Source organism: Echinops telfairi, unplaced genomic scaffold, assembly GCF_000313985.2.
Source record: "Echinops telfairi isolate 266 unplaced genomic scaffold, ASM31398v2 ScPeMD7_7457;HRSCAF=8495, whole genome shotgun sequence".
Lineage (NCBI taxonomy): Eukaryota > Metazoa > Chordata > Mammalia > Afrosoricida > Tenrecidae > Echinops > Echinops telfairi.
In genome coordinates, this window is record NW_022111357.1 from 29,386,708 (window position 1) to 29,402,160 (window position 15,453).

General features: G+C 57.4%; 2 protein-coding genes across 3 annotated transcripts; both read right to left on the reverse strand.

Annotated features, from left to right (window-relative positions):
* Positions 1 to 3,199: 3,199 nt before the first annotated feature.
* TMEM82 (transmembrane protein 82) lies at positions 3,200 to 8,204 on the reverse strand. Of its 2 annotated transcripts, none has more exons than XM_045299107.1 (6): positions 8,045 to 8,204; positions 7,854 to 7,926; positions 7,550 to 7,721; positions 6,017 to 6,434; positions 3,914 to 4,095; positions 3,200 to 3,609 (listed from the first exon to the last, which is right to left on the reverse strand). In XM_045299107.1, the coding sequence occupies exons 1-6, from the start codon at positions 8,130 to 8,132 to the stop codon at positions 3,520 to 3,522; spliced, it is 1,023 nt and encodes a 340-aa protein (XP_045155042.1). In that variant the 5' UTR covers positions 8,133 to 8,204; the 3' UTR covers positions 3,200 to 3,519. The 2 variants fall into 2 exon arrangements, with proteins under 2 accessions (XP_045155042.1, XP_045155041.1); XM_045299106.1 differs by having other exon boundaries at positions 3,908 to 4,095.
* Positions 8,205 to 9,124: 920 nt separating this feature from the next.
* Positions 9,125 to 13,188, reverse strand: SLC25A34 (solute carrier family 25 member 34). Its single transcript, XM_004705165.3, has 5 exons — positions 12,655 to 13,188; positions 12,036 to 12,101; positions 11,813 to 11,965; positions 11,403 to 11,537; positions 9,125 to 10,753 (listed from the first exon to the last, which is right to left on the reverse strand). The coding sequence occupies exons 1-5, from the start codon at positions 13,072 to 13,074 to the stop codon at positions 10,571 to 10,573; spliced, it is 957 nt and encodes a 318-aa protein (XP_004705222.3). The 5' UTR covers positions 13,075 to 13,188; the 3' UTR covers positions 9,125 to 10,570.
* Positions 13,189 to 15,453: the final 2,265 nt, after the last annotated feature.

Sequence of the window (15,453 nt, forward strand, 5' to 3'; positions counted from 1 at the left end):
GAAGATAAGGGATTCCTGCTACATGCTGCTCGCTGCTTCAGGGGCAACTCTGACTCACAGTGACCCTATAGGACAGGGTAGGACCACCCCTGTGAGTTTTCAAGACTGTAATTCTTTACAGGAGTAGAAAGCCTCCTTTTGTCTCCCAAGAAGCGCCTGGTGGATTTGAACTGCTGACCTAGCAGTTAACAGCCCCAGGCATAACCCACTACATCACCAGGGCAACACATGCTACAGCAAGGCTGAACCTTGAAAATGCCATGCTGAATGACATAAATCAAGTCACAAAAGGATAAATGTGGTTTGAGTCCACTGACATGACTATCTAGAGTGGGCAAGTATACAGAGACCTAAAGTGATTGGTGCTTACCAGGGGCAGGTGTGAGCAAAGTGGAAGGTGAGGTCACTTTTTAAGAGACTCTGAGCTCCTGGTGAGGTTGAGGGGAACATTCGGAAACAGATAACCGTGCTCGTTGGCCGTGCGGTGCGTTGCTATTGCTTGCCTAGGACCTTTCTCACCATAGTCTCGTAACCCCCACCAAACGGCTGGGTTTGTCGCTGCTGTTAGGCACTGTCCCGTTGGCTCGGACTCATAGCGACGTCATGCACAACAGAACACACACTGCTTGGGCCTGTTGCAGCCACCATGTCCATCAGCTCACTGAGGGTCTTCCTCTCCTTCCTGCCCCTCCACTTCACCAAGCAGGATGCCCTTCTCCAGGGACTGGGCTCTCCTGACCACACGCCCAAGGTACGTGAGACGAAGTCTCTCCATCCTCGTCTCTAAGGAGCACTCTGGCTGTGCTTCCAAGACAGGTGTCTGTTCCTTTGGCGGTCCGGGGTACGCTCAATGGTCTTCGCCAACACCACAGTTCAAATGCATCAACTTTTCTTTGGGCTTCCTTCCTCAGTGTCCAACGTTCACATGCATAGGAGGCGAATGAAAACACCATGGCTTGGGTCAAACTCCGGTTCTCAAAGTCACATCCTTGCTTGTCAACATGCTAAAGCGATCTTGTGCAGCAGATTGTCCTAATGCAATGTGTCTTTTGATCTCTTGACTTCCATGAGCATTGATTGTGGATCCAGCAAAAGGAAATCGTAGACAACTTCAACCTATCCTCAGTTTATCATTGATATTACCCATTGGCTCAGTAGAGGATTTTGATCTTCTTCATCCGGGGTTGTAATCCATCCCAATCTTTGTCCTTCATCAGCAAGTACTTCAAGCCCTCACTTTGAGTAAGCCCGGTTTTTAATAAACCTTCCTCTGGTCTTTTAAAAAAGTATCTTTTTTCTTCTGCCTTCCTCTGATCTGATGCCACATTCTTCTCTATATAAGCCAATTGCTCTGATAATTTGCTCAGCATACAGACTGAGTAAGTATGGTAAGAGGATCCAACCCTGATGGCCCCCTCTCCTCATTTTAAACCAGGCAGGCAGCATCCCTTGTTCTGGTCACACACTGTCTCTTGATCCTGGGACAGGTTGCAGCGGAGCACCGGGAAGGGCTCTGGAATTCCCATTCTCCTCAAGGCTGTCCACAGTTTGCTATGATCCACACAGCCGGATGCCTTTAGTGAAATTAATGAAATTAGTGAACATCTTTCTGTTATTCGCTGCTTTCAGCCAAGATCCATCCGACGTCAGCAACGCTATCCCTTGTTCCGCATCCTCTTAGCTTTCAGCTTCAGAGCAACTCACCAAAGACCACAGTACAGCAAACTGACAATGCTGGAATGATGGGTGGGACCATATAAATAAATTGCTTGTGGTACACCCAAGGGATTGGATAGCTCCCTAACACTCCAAGTAAGGGTCATAGAACCCTAACAAGAGATTAGTCAGTTTGCCATCCATCCCCATAGGCTTGAAAGAGAGCCAATTCCAGAGCACCACAGGGGTGGGCGTGAGAGGCCCACTGCCACAAAGAATCAAAGGTTGGGAGGAGAGCATGTCCCTTGGACCCGTGTTCCTGTGCTGAGAACCTCCTAGACTCAGGAGTCAGAGACAGACAGTCACACCAAGAGCACTCTAACACAGGAGATGACAGCAGAGAAACAGCAGCAAGATAACCAGGGGGTGGGTGGGTGTGAGGTGGCACAGTGGGCTGTGGCCCCCGCGGGTGTGCCCATGCACAGAGGGAGACTGCTGAGCACTTCTGGCCGAGGCTTACTGAGAAGTGCCTCTGGGCACTTCTTGGCAGAGCCGAAGAACTCTGTAACACTTGCCCAGGCAGGGCAGAGGCCAGGGCCAAGGGCTCTAGAGGCCCGGCAGGCAGAGAGGCTGAGGGCATATGGGTACGGCTGGGAAGAAGCTGTCCTCATCAAAGATCATGGTCATGAATCATTTCTGCTCCTAAATGGTCACCTATTACACTCCCCTCTCCCCCAACTGTGAGTATGGTTTGTGTGGTCAGTGCAGCAGGGTCTCAGACCCCCCAGCAGACAGGTGCATAATGGCTTGGAAGGGCCAGCTTCTGTGGGATGGTCCGGGGTTGTCTGACCGCCACCACCTCCTCGCAGGATCCAACTTCGGGCTGGTTCTCGCCTTTGTGAAGCCAGAGGGCACCCGGCACCCCGACCAGGCCATGCTGACGGAGTGTCCGACACAATGAACGCCATGACACTACATTGTGTGTGTAAAGAACGTTGAAATGACGTTTTGTTATGTACATTCTCCTCTGCGCCTTAGAACACGCATGCACACACACGCTCATGAACGCATGCACACACACACAGTGCTCAGCGCATCGCCTGGCACGTAGTCAGCACCCGCTTCATGGCAACCACTATTCAAACAGGCTGGAGAGGTGCAGTGGCTTGCTCAAGATCACACTGCAGGTAGGCATGGATGCCCAACCCTGAGGGCTGGGCCTTGTCTACCCTCTATGGATGCCCTGATCTAGGCCCAGTGGGCAGGAGAGGCCTTGTGAGCAATGTGTCCCTTTCAACTGTTTCCCAGCCTTGCTGGGACAGGGCAAGGGCACCTCCACCCAAGACTATGAGTGGTTGCTGCACCGTGTGCCCACAGCGCAGCCCACCCACCCCCAGCCCCCAGCCACCTCCGCATGAACCCCGCCCGGGGCTGCTGCCCCTCCTCTCCCAACCGGGAACTCCTTTCTGTGTCCGCCCCGCCCGGCCAGCCCTGGGGTGGAAATCCAGGGGGCTCCAGAAAAGCCTGCGTGAAGCAGTTTGAGAAAACCTTGTCTTTATTGTCTGTGGGAAGGAAGGGCAGGGAGGCCGGAACATAGCCCTTCTCCCTGCTCCCCAACCAAGCATCACAGGTCTGAGGGGTTGGTGGCCCCTGTACACCCTGAAACAAAGGAGGGCCACCCCATGCAGCCTCCTGATGTCTCCACCTTCTGAAAGCCCCCTGCCCTCCATGGGCCCCCAGCGCCCACCCTAAGCTCCAGACAGGGGCCAGCCCTGCCCTCTGCCTCCAGGCAGTGGCCCAGGCCAAGGCCTCGCTGGTCAGCCTACTGGGGCCTCAGACAGACTTGAGTCCTCCCGGGGCTGGTCAGGAGGGGGCCGTGCTCCGTGGCGAGGCAGCTGCTGGTGGCCGGGCCTGGCTTGGTGCTGGCACAGAAGGATTCTGGGGTAGAGAATCCTGAGAGACAGAGACGGTGGGGTGAAAAGGATGAGGACAGTGTCCATTCCCCAGGGCCCCTCACCCAGGGCTGCCTCAAGCCTGCAGTCCTCTAGGACCGGCCCCCACCTTCGGGGGGCCTCGCAGGGCCTGAGGGCGCAGCAGGAAGTGGGCTGAGGGCAGGTTAGGGGCTGCTGCTCAACCATTGTAATCCTAGAGACCCAGAGGACAACACCAGGCCAGGCTACACAGAACTCCCTGTGCCTCCCCTCCAGCAGAGATCACCCCAGCTCCCCTTAACCCAGGGATGCATGCCTACCTGTACCTGGTTAAGGTGGAGCAGAGAACGAGTACCCGCCAGGCACCAGAACTCGCCCAGCAGGGAGACCAGGATGCCCAGGAGGTCCAGCCAGCGGCCCACCGTCAGCAGCAGCACAAAGAGGCCACCCATGCGCACCAGCACCGTCTGCACTTGGCCTTGCATGCCTGGGTGCTGCCGCTGCTCCTCTGGGGACAGGCAGGACACTGTCACATTCTGGACTCATCCTGAGGTCCAGTGTCCCTCCCGCCTGCCCACCCTCTTGCTTCCTCCTTGCCCACCTTGTCAGATGGCAACAGGGTTGGCGGGTGGAGGTACGTCTGACCACCACATCACAAGATTCGACCTTGGGCTGATGTTGACGGTGATTCTGCCCCATTCTCCCAGTGCCCTCGGGCACCAGGTACTCTGCTCACCTGCATTCCTCCCCGCCCCTCTGCTCTTCCTGTAGTCTAGCTGTCTAAGGGCAACAGCACTGCCACCTGCCAGGGCCAGGGCATCCCGACATCCATGTCTGACCTATCAGTAAGCTTAGGAACTCTTTTTGTGAGAATACACCCTCAGCACCTTTGGCCACTTCCACTGCCCCACCCCGGTCCAAGTCCCCTTCATCTGTCCCCAAAGGCCACCGAGGCGGGCCCTTCTCTGACACCTGGCTTCCACTCTTGCAGCAGGCACAGCGACCTTCTGAGGCATCAAGAAGACTAGCGGTTCTCAACCGGTGGGTTGCGACCCCTTTGGGGGTCCAACGACCCTTTCACAGGTGTCGCCCGATTCATCACAGTGGCAAAATGACTGTGATGAAGTAGCAATGAAAATAATATTACGTGGCGTGGAGTAGGGAACCAGTGGAGAGGTCTGGGGGGCCGGCCCCAATCCCAACTACTAAGTGGACACCTGCCCCTCCCCCCAGAAGAATTTATTTCAAAGGACGACATTGAATTTGCAGCTCCAGGAGAGGGACATATCTGATCCGAGCACACGGGAGCAGATGAAGGGGGAGGAGGAGAGAGCGGAACACATCCTGGCCCACCAGGCCTTGAGCACGATGTTCCAGATTAGAGCAGCCAGTCCACAGAGAGGACCACGTGGCCAACCCCACTATGAGACATGATGACCCTCACTGACCCATAGTCCTACAGGGGACAACACCGGCATGATATGACAAAATAATAATTTATAAATTATCAGGGGTTCATGAGGGAGGGGGGAGCAGAGAGGGAGGGGGAAAAATGAGGAGCTGATGCCAGGGGCTTAAGTGGAGAGCAAATGTTTTGAGAATGATGAGGGCAATGAATGTACACATGTGCTTTACACAATTGATGTATGTATGGATTGTGATAAGAGTTGTATGAGACCCTAATAAAACGATTAAAAAAACAAGAAAATAATGTTATGGTTAGGAGGGGGGTCACCACCACATGAGGAACTGTATGTAAGGGTCGCGGCATGAGGAAGGTGGAGAACCGCTGAACTGACGGACTCCTTCCTCTGCTTCCCATGGCACCTGGAGGAAACTTGTAACTCCTTCCCTTGCCTTAGGTGGTCTTGCCCACTCTAACCCCAGCCCCTGCTCCAAGACTGCTCCCTCAGCTCGCCCCTTACCCCAGCTAGCCTGGCTGTCATCTGCTCACTGCGCTTGCACGCTCACTCCACCTCAGGGCCTTTGCCCTTGCTGTTGCCTCTGCCTAGGCAGCTCTTCTGGTCCCCTCCTGCTCTCCCCACCCCATCCCTGCCCCCTGTCCCCACACCACCTGCAGTCGGGGGGTTCTTCCTAGAGCCCAGACCTGACCCTGTAGAGGTGTCTCTTCGAATTGGCTGGCCTGATAATGACATCACAATTCGGTCCCTACACCATTGGCCAGCCTTAGCCCTTCTGAGGCTCCTGGGGTGACGGCCACAGCACCATGCTCTCCCTCCCTCCTCTGGGCTCCCATCCCCTTCTCTGCCCTCCTCCCTCAAGGAGCTCCCCTGCACACTGCCCCTTCTCTGAGCTGCCCCCTGTGTTACCTCTGCCACCCACACAGGAGCTGGGGGTGGGTGGGGGTCTGACTGTTGCCCCCTCAGGGCCCAGCACGGGGCTTGGCCCAGGCCCTCGGGGCTCCTCACCCTGCATGTAGATGACCAGCAGCGTGTAGCAGATGGTGAGCGGTGTCCAGAAGCGCACAGCTTCCGAGGTGGTCAGAAAGTCCCTGTTGATGAGAGCCACGGCCGCCAGGTCGCCCACAGCGAAGGCCAGGGACAGAGCCCGGCCCAGCAGATTGGGGAGGTCGTGTGCGCCAGCCAGCAGGCCCAGGCACAGCCCGCAGTAGCGCTGGCTGCTGTGCAGCTCATAGAGGCGGTAGACATGGAGCCGGAGACGCCGGGCCCCTCTGCAGAGCAGCGTGGCCAGCCCGAGGGCCAGCAGCAGGTTCAGGGTACAGTGCGGGGCGCCCTCCTGCAGGAAGCTCAGGCCGCAGCTTAGGCCGCAGCCCAGGGAGTACTGGCACAGCAGGTAGAGCTGCAGCCTCTCCTTGCCCTTCGAGCCCTGGGGGAGTAGGAGGGAGGCAGATGAGGGGCCAGGTGGTGGGGCCAAGGAGGCTGTCAACTATTTGATGTTCCACTGTACAGAATCCATAGAGACCTCTGGTCTCAATCCCAAAGGACACTGGGGTTTATGGGACGATTTCTCTGTTTCGATTTCAATCCAATGATTTGGAAAACCCCTCTGCTGGCTGAAGAGTGCTGGTTCAGCAAGAAGGAGTCAAGCTGAGTTCTGCCCCCTGCTGGCTGCTGCTGGCCACAAGCCTCCCCACCCCTGACTGCGCTCCCCCTCGGTGCAAAGGGACCACAGCTAACCACACCCCGAGGTGTGAGCAGAGGCAATGCAGTCTGAGCATTTAACCCCCGGAAAACCAAACAGATTCATCCCCACCGACTCAGTCCGACTATAGGACGGAGCAGAACTGCCCGACGGAGTCTCCAAGGCTGTCCATCTGTTGCAAGCACATGGCCACGTCTTTCTCCCGAGGAGCAGCGGCTGGTGGGTGTGAACCCCTGACCTTTTGGTTAGCAGATGAGATGAGCACTCAACCACCGCGCCAGCAGAGCTTCCTGGTGGAGCACAGTCCAGGCATTGGGGAATTCCTGAGACCCAGGAGCTGTCACTGTTCACAGTCTCACCGAAAAGCGGGTGGTGGAAGGACTGGGAGCTCCCCATGGGTCTCCTTCCCCTCCCCCACCTGTCCCAGGGAGGAAAACTGCCCTGAACCAGCCCTGATGAGTCAGAATCTACCTTTCAACCAGACTGCCAGGTGATTCTGATCAACCCCGAGTGGTGGTTAAAATGCGGAGTCTGATAAGCCAGCAGGAGCCTGGTGGCCCAGTGCAAGGCCAGCAGTTGGGAACCACCAGTTGCCCTGCAGGAGAAAGATGGGGCTTTCTACTTCCCTAAAAAGTGGCAGCCTGGGGAGCCCACAGGGGCAGTTCCACCCAGCCCTGGCGCGTCTCTATGAGTCAGCATCAATGAACTCCTGGGTTTTCAGGGGCTGGGGATGTACCTGCTCAGCAGGGGGCCCGCTGGGAGGAAGACTGCCTGGAACCCAGGAGTGGTTCCCACCACCACCCTGTGCGTGTGCGTGTGCGTGTGTGTGTGAGTCTCACCTGGCCCAGGGACAGTAGCGTGGACACGGCTCGGAGAGAGAACTCCAGCACCACCAGGGCTGCCACCCGGGTCCCCACGAAGGTCAGGATCAGGGCGAGCCCCGCCAGGTGCACGGTCTCCAGCGAGGCCCACTGCAGCCGCTCTTTTTCAAGCTGCCGCCGCTCAGGGTCCCTGCTGAAGGGCAGTGCGGGTGGGCGGAGGAGGCACAGAACCCCAGCCAGGGAGGTGGTCTCTCACCCCGCCCTCCGGGGCGGGGTGGGGGGGTGGGGGCTGGGCGGTGCTCAGGGAGGAGCGGGCACTCACTTGGTACAGCGCACGAAGAAGTACACCTTCAGGAGGCTGCTGAGGACGGAGACTCCGCAGGCCCCGATGAAGCCTGGTGGGGAGGGGCGGAGGAGTGCTAGATGGGGGGCAGCCGGGGCACCCCAGGCCCACGTGGGAAGGGTCCCCGTGCAGCTCCAGCGGGCAGGGGCAGGGCTGATGGAGCCGCTCACCTTGCAGGAGAGCATCCAGGAGGCTGGAGCCCCACTCGAGGGAGGGGAGGCCAGAGAGCCACGAGGGGAGGGCTAGCAGGGAGAACATGGCTCCCAGCTCAGTGGTAGCCCAGGCAGGGCAGACTGACGTCACTGAGCAAAGGTGTCCGCCAGAAGGGGAGGGGCAGGTCAAAGGCCCACAGGAGGACGCCCCCAAGGGAGAGGCCTTAACCCTTCCCAGGCCGCAGCAAGGCAGGAAGGCAGGGCGTCAGCTCCAGGGACTTGGAGTGTCAGAGCCCGGGCCAGCTCAGGAGCTCCCCATCTGGGGCAGTGTGGGGTGAGGGCATTCTTTGGCCCTGTGGAAGGACAGCATCTACTTTCTCACCCTCCCTACGGCTGGGGTCCCACAGCGACTTCCTGAAGCCCCAGGCCTCCCCTTCAGGCTCAGAGCACCCTCTCATCCCAAGGTCCAGAAGAGGGGCCCTATTCCCCCAAGCCCAAGGTCAGGATCTGCTTTCTTGTCCCAGGACTGAGCCTCTGCGCCCAACAGCCTGAGGTTTGGGGTCTACTCCTAAAGTCTGAGACCTGGGGTCCAGAGTTACCTTCCACCCCACCACCCCCAAGCCTGAGATCTGGGGTCTACCGCCATAATCTGAGATCTGGAGTTACTCCCCACAGCTGAGATTTGGAATCTACCTCCCCCAGCCCTCTGAGATCTGGGGTCTACCACCATAATCTGAAGTCTGGCGTTACCCCCCACAGCTGACATCTGGGGTCTACCCCCTCCCACAAACTGATATCTGGGGGCCTACCCCCAATAACAGTCTGAGGTCTGGGGTCTGTCCGATCCTGGCCCTCTCAGAGGTCAGTAGCCTCAGTTCTGGGGTGTGGCTAGCTGAAATCGGTTCCTGGCACAGTCCCTGGCCTCCCCTCCCTCAGATCTGGGCCGGCCGCCTTGACATTCCCCCTGCGCCCACTAGGTGGCAGACCTCACTGGTGTCAGACTGGGTGGTGCTGGCTCCCCTGGAATCCAGAGAAAGAGCAGGGAAGGGTTTAGGGATGGGGCACACTGAGGCTGGTCGACGAGGGGGGCCATCAGAGTAAACAAAATAGAAAACTTTATTGGTTTGGAGTGTGTGGTAGCGGAGTGTAAGCTCCTGGGGTGCTGCTGGTGGCAGACACAGGAGGGCCTGGCAGGGAAGGGGGTCCTGGCATCTGCCCCTTCCAGGGCCTCTGTGTTCATCTCTGTAGCACAAAGGGCAGCGCAGGGCCTGGGGAAGGGGCCCACAGGGAGGGGCGAGCCCTAGCTCATCTCTCACTTCATGCAAATCCCTTCCCTTCTTCGACCCTCGTCTTCTGTGAATAATGGGCATCCCCCAGGCCCCTTTCTGAAATGTGGAGAGGCCAGGTGCAAATGCCCACATGGGCTGGACACCTGGCTGTCACTCCAAACTCACAGCCAGCCAGACTTGTAGCAGGCCCCACAGGCCAGGGCAGAGCTGCCCTGTGAATTTCTGAGGCTGTAACTCTGCATAGGAGTCGAAAGCCTCATTTATCTCTTGACGAGTGACAGGTGGCTTTGAACTGTTGGCCTTGAGGTTAGCAGCTCAACTTGTAACCAAGGTCACCAGGGTCCCTGAGCCCCAGGGAGGTGCCTCGGCCTCACTAAGCACCTCAGGCCTACCCAGGGGTACAGTGAACCCCATCTCAAGGACACAGATCTGAGGTTGGGACTGAGTTCCAGTGCTGCCATGTCAAAGCTACTTAACCTCTCTGAGCCTCAGCTTCATTGTCAACAGAGGATCTCGTGTTATCGAGCCCGGCTGGCTCCTTATCTAAGTGGCTAAGTGCTCGGCAGCTGCTCATCAGCAGGTTGACAGAGGTTCAAACCCACCAGCTGCTCCACAGAAAGAGAAAGAGGTGGCAGTCGACTCCGATAAAGATGACAACCTTGGAAACCCACAGGGGCAGTTCTACTCGGCCCTATAGGGCTGCTGGCAATTGGAATTAACTCGACAGCAACAGACTTTCATATTGCTTGGAAGTCTCTGGGCAGTTTAAAACAGTGAATGTGCTCTGCCACTGACTGAAAGGTTGGAGGTTCAAGTCGCCACACACCCCTCCACCCGGGTGCCTCAGAAGAAAGGCCTGGTTATCTACTCCCCCCAAAGCCAGCCATTGAAGACCCTGTGGAGCACAGGGCTACGCTGACATACCAGGAGTCGGAGCTGACTCGATTGCGCCGTTTGGCTGGGTTCTTCTTCCTGCTAATCAGCGAGTTGATGCATATGTCATCACCCTACTTAAGGGAGTGGCTCCCAGCGAGCAGTTGTCCTAACAGTGAGTAAGGCTCTGGGTGGGCAGAGTTAGCCTTAGACGCAGAGAGGAGAGAACTTTCAGAAAACAGAGTAGGGAAACGCTCTGGGCCTGGTGGGGCTGGGAGGTGGGTGGCCCACAGCCTGTGGCCTGCTCCGGGAGGCCCAGCCCCTGAGGTGTGGGTGAGTCCCTAGCTGAGTCAGTACCAGTGGATGGGGTGGGGGCAGGTGCCTAGGTGCCCTGTTGCTGGTCCCGCCTGGCCAGTTTCCGAAGCTCGTCCCAGAATAGCATGCTGAGGATGGTGTGGGGGCCCAGCCGCACGTAGGCAGGACCCAGGCCCTTGTACAGGGCCAGGGGGCCCTCCTGTCTCCAGATCTTCACCAGGCAGTCCACAAGGCCCCTGTACAGCTGGCCCTGGGGAAGGACACGTGTGGGCGTCATTACAAGGGCTGAGGTCCCTGGTTGGCCCGCTGGGGGTGTCTGTGACCAGGCTGGACACACACAGCCCTTTGTGCCAAGCAGAGGTGGCTTCCCACTCACATGGGGCCACTTACACAAAAGTGACCTCCTGGGCTGCAGAACTAGAAAAGTGGCCCTTCCAGCAGGCAGCCTTGGTCTCATACCAGGGGCTTGGTATGACTAGTAGCATACTGGCAGGTGCCACCCCTAGCGTCCACTGCGGCAGGCACCTCTGTATTGGGTACAGCCTGCACCATAGTGAGGCCAGGCCTATGTGGACCTGGGTGGGGAGGCCAGCAGTCCCATGGGCAGGCGGCTGAATCAGGCTGGATCCCCAGTCTGGCTCCTTTGCCTGTGAGCTGGCGGCTCAGCCAAGTCACTGGATCTCTCTGGGCCTCTCTTTGCTCATCAGGAAAGTGGGGGTGCTAGAAGAATGGAGTCAGGTCCTGACAGGACAGCAGTTATGAGGGGTGTGGGACACAGGTATTGCTCAGGAGCAAACTGGATCATGGTGCTGCACGTGTGCAACTGTGTGTGCATGCTTGTGTGTGCGTGTGCACATGTGTTCCCACACCCCACTCCGCCCCACCCCGTCCCGGCTCACCCTGCCAGCTTCATCCACGGGCTGATTGTACAGCCTCGTGCTGACCACATCGAATGGTGTCATGACCGCAGCCACAGCGACACTGCTGATCATGCCCCCAGCCAGGGCCACCAGCCAGCTTTCTTCCGGGAGCCACTGTGGGGACAGTACAGGCTGCTGACCCCCTTGCACCGACTCCCTGTGGTGGCCTCCCTCACTCTCAGGGCACAGGGGCTGAGAGCTGGGGCCAGAGGAGCAGACGGCCCCCAGCTATCCTCCCAGTGGCATCAGAGCTTCAGGGTTCACCAAGGGTAGAGACAGGCCCCCGCCTTCCCTGCCCCCTGATCTGCTCACCTATCACCCCCCCTAGAATTCCCAGTGTTTTGGGACATGTTGGGGATGGGGGGGTCCAGGTTTACTGAGCCCCTCACCTGCCGCTCCTGCACCCAGGCCTTGGAGGAGGCGAAGGTGGCCAGCTGGGCAGCAGAGCCCACCATGACTCGAGGCACAGCTCCACCCACTCCTCGCCATAGTCCCGTCACGCCCTGCTGTCGCCAGATGGTCTCCAGGGCTCCAAGGACCCCCTGTGTGGGGATGGCATGTGTTAGTGGACGGTCCTGTCCAGCCCACCCAGCTCTGCCCGGGGGCTCTCACCTGGTGATGGTGTTGGTGGCCCACAGCCATGGCGGCCACCGACTGGGCCTGCAGCTGCGTCTTGACCTGTCAGAGTGGCAGGGACAGAGAGGTTTCTGGGTGCAAGCCTTGGAGGGTTGTGTGTGTTGAGGGTACCCTCCCAGGGCCCCCCAAACCCAGGCTGTGATGGCCCCACACCTAAGCTGGGTACGGGAGCCGTGAGGGTGAAGGTCTGGAGTTGTGTGGCCTGGACATGTCTGTCATTTAACCTTCCCCATGCCTCAGTTTCTTCTCCAGGTCCCTGGAAGAGCATTCTAAGCTCACAGGACTAGAGTGCTGTCCAGTACGTAGCTCTTTGCTGGACGCCACAGGGGGCCCTTGCTCATACCGTGCACAGGTCACAGAGGAAGAGGGTGATAATGCTAGGACCTGAGCCACCACACCTCCTGCCACCTTAGCCCTGTCCTCTGGCTCAGGGACCAGGTGGTAGTGAGCTCAGGATCAGGTGCCCAGCGCCAAGGGCAAATTCCAAGCCTGGGCTGGGAGCAGCCACACCCAGCTGGCCCCACCTGGGACAGGTCTTCTGCAGGGACCCTGGAGGGGGCCGGGTGTTGGCGTGGAGGTGGATGAGACCACTCACCAGGTAAGCAGGGCTCCCCACGAAGGCTCCCAGCGCCCCTGCTAGGGCGCCCGCCACCAGGGTGCCGCCGGGCTGCTGGGCAAGGCCGGCCTGACACGCCAGGCTGTAGCAGTAGAAGCGGACACCGTTCATGAGGGCCTGGTAGAGGAGACCAGCAGCCAGTCCCTTCTGCAGACCCCGCAGACCGTCGGTGCGGGCCACTGCGGCGGCCGCCGCCACAATGCCGCGGTAGGGCCTTGGGTAGGTGCCCCGGGCCCGCAGCTCCCCCTGCAGCTGTAAGCGCGTCTTCACCACCTCCAGGGGGTTGGTGAAGACACAGGCCAGGCAGCAGGCCGAGGCGCCCAGCACCAGGTCCACAGCCGGGGACACCGGCTCCATGGCTTCCGGGCGAGGGGCCGGCTGTGCCGGGCTCAGGGGCATAAGGTCTCGGCTGGAGGTGGTGGCGCTTAGGCGGTTTGTGCCCGCGTAGGGCCGCAGGGCCAGGGGCCGAGGGCGCCCAGGATCATGTCTGGAGGGCAGGCGTCCCGGTGAACAAGCCCACGGCTGCCGGGCGTCTGGGTCTATCTCCGGAGTCCACCTGTTGCGATCTGCCTGCCGGCCCCGCGGCCAGCGCTCGGGACACGCCCCCGCCAGCTCCAGCCAATCCCAGCGGCCTCTGATGCCACACCTCCTGTCCGGGGCGGGGCCTGGGCCCTGGGATCTGGGGGAAAGGTCACAGGGGTCTGAGAGCCAGTGGGGTGAGAGAAGCCCCTCCCCCGAGTGCTTCTAGGGACTGTTCCACCTCGTTTAGCCAGCCCTGCCCTGGAGCAAGCAGCTTGGTGGTGTAGTGGATCTGACGTGCTGAGGTCTGCAAGGCTGGTGGTTTGGAATCACAGCTTCCCCAGGAGAGAAAAGGCAGGGCGTTCTACTCCTGTGAACGGTCTCTTAAAGCTCACAGAGCAGTCCTTCCCCTTATGGGGTCACTGAGTCCGTGGCAGTGAACTTGCTTTCTTTTTTTGGACGTGGGTATGTGTGTCAGGCGGGGGGGGGGGCGGTGTTCTAGAGCAGAACCCTAGGGCAAGGGAAGGGGCAACTTCCCTGCCCACACCCCATCCATCCATCCGTCTCCATGTGCCTCCAGCACCGAGCCCAGTGCCAACAGGGCTGCAGCGTCTGAGCATCTGCGTTTGAATCTCCAGCGCGTGACCCTTCCTCTCCAGCCTCAATATCCCTCAGTTGTAAAATGGAGATTTTTTTGCCTTCAAAAGATGGTTTTTTTCACATCTGAAAAATGTCACCCATAAGAGGTGAACAATAGGCAAACACAATAGTGGGGTAGGGCGGAAAAAAAAAAAGGAAAAAACTCCAACAACATATATACATATAATATATGAATATATGTGTATTTGTTTATGTGTATATGTGTAAACATAAGGAAACAGACTTTGGACCTCTACCTAAATCTTACTTCAGTACAAGAATGGTTTGTTCTAATAATGCGGCGTTGTATGATACCCACCTTCCCGACATGATTGCTGAAGACAAAATGGGTGCATAAGCAAATATGGTGAAAGCTGATGGTGCCCAGCTATTAAAAGATATAGTGTCAAAAAAAAAAAAGATATAGTGTCTGAGTCTTAAAGGCTTATAGTTAAACTGCCATCTAGCAGGGACACAACAAAACTGACATGGAAAGAACACACCAGCCTGTGTGATCATGGGGTGTTGATGGGAAGAGGTCTCAGACGTTAAAAAAACACGCAACCAAATCTATATGAAGGGGAGTGGATGTAGTGGAGACCCAAACTCCACCAGCATGACAATTGGACAGTCCCTCTCAGAAGGGCCTCATGGAAACGGAGGATAAATCCAGGGTGCGGTACGGCACTGGTGAATCACATAACTATCCTCTAGTCCTTTAAGATTTCCTCCCGTTACTATTAAGGTTTTTATGTGATATACCTCATTAATCACATTAGATTTGCATATGCTCATTTGTATATTTAAGATCACTGGGTACATGGTAGTCACGATAGACCCCTCAGAGACAGTGAAGGAGTAATGGTTCCCTGAGGGCATGGGAAATGAGAGGTGGGAGGGGAAGGGAGAGCAGAGGGGAGTTGATAGCATTGATGATTGTATAACCCCACCCGATGGGAACAGAACTGTATGGAAAGGGATATACTGGAATGAGAAAGTTATTTTTATTGGCGCCCTCAATAAAGGGCCAATAAAATATATTTTAAAAATACTCATATATCACCCATAAGTCTTCGGAACTGCCCAGCCTTGTTTCTCCGCTGCTGGGCAATTCTTAGATCATACTCAGACATTGATACCATCTAAAGTTTTTCTGATAGCCTTGTTTGTAAATTGTGGGGACTTGCTTAATTGTGCCACCTGTCCCAGAGGGAGAGGCCCTGGATGTAAATAGCCCTTTGCCATCCTGAGCACCTTGTCCATCACTTGTCTGCTCATCCCGCCCCTCCCACCTTGGACTGGCCCTGCCCAAACCCCCCACACCTCTGCATTTTACCCAGTAAGGGGGTTAAGTACACACTTACTTGTGAAAAAACGTAAAACTACTCACTGCAGATTAGTAAGTAATCACAGTAGGCTCATCCCTACTTTCCTTACTGGATACTCCATCCCTGTAGGGGACTGTCAAGTTTTGGTTCTGTAGGAAGGTGCGGTGTGAGACAGATGTGGTGGAAGAGTGGGAAACCGTTCACTGTGGTCACATGAACTGGGCTTCCTCTGCTGCCTGGGTAATCTGACAGCCTCTGACTGGAGGGGGAGGGTCAGGATAAACGGGGGAGG

Bases quoted from the DNA above. Each gene is read 5' to 3' on its own strand.
- SLC25A34 (XM_004705165.3), bottom strand. From the start codon at position 13,074: ATGCCCCTGAGCCCGGCACAGCCGGCCCCTCGCCCGGAAGCCATGGAG. The intron at 12,102-12,654 runs GTGAGTGGTCTC...CCACTCTGACAG, and splicing joins TGGGGAGCCCTGCTTACCTG to GTCAAGACGCAGCTGCAGGC. The intron at 10,754-11,402 runs GTGAGCCGGGAC...GTCCTTCCCCAG, and splicing joins CCGTGGATGAAGCTGGCAGG to GGCCAGCTGTACAGGGGCCT.
- TMEM82 (XM_045299106.1), bottom strand. From the start codon at position 8,132: ATGTTCTCCCTGCTAGCCCTCCCCTCGTGGCTCTCTGGCCTCCCCTCC. The intron at 7,927-8,044 runs GTGAGCGGCTCC...CCTCCCCACCAG, and splicing joins CCTGGATGCTCTCCTGCAAG to GCTTCATCGGGGCCTGCGGA. The intron at 7,722-7,853 runs GTGAGTGCCCGC...GCCCTTCAGCAG, and splicing joins TTCTTCGTGCGCTGTACCAA to GGACCCTGAGCGGCGGCAGC.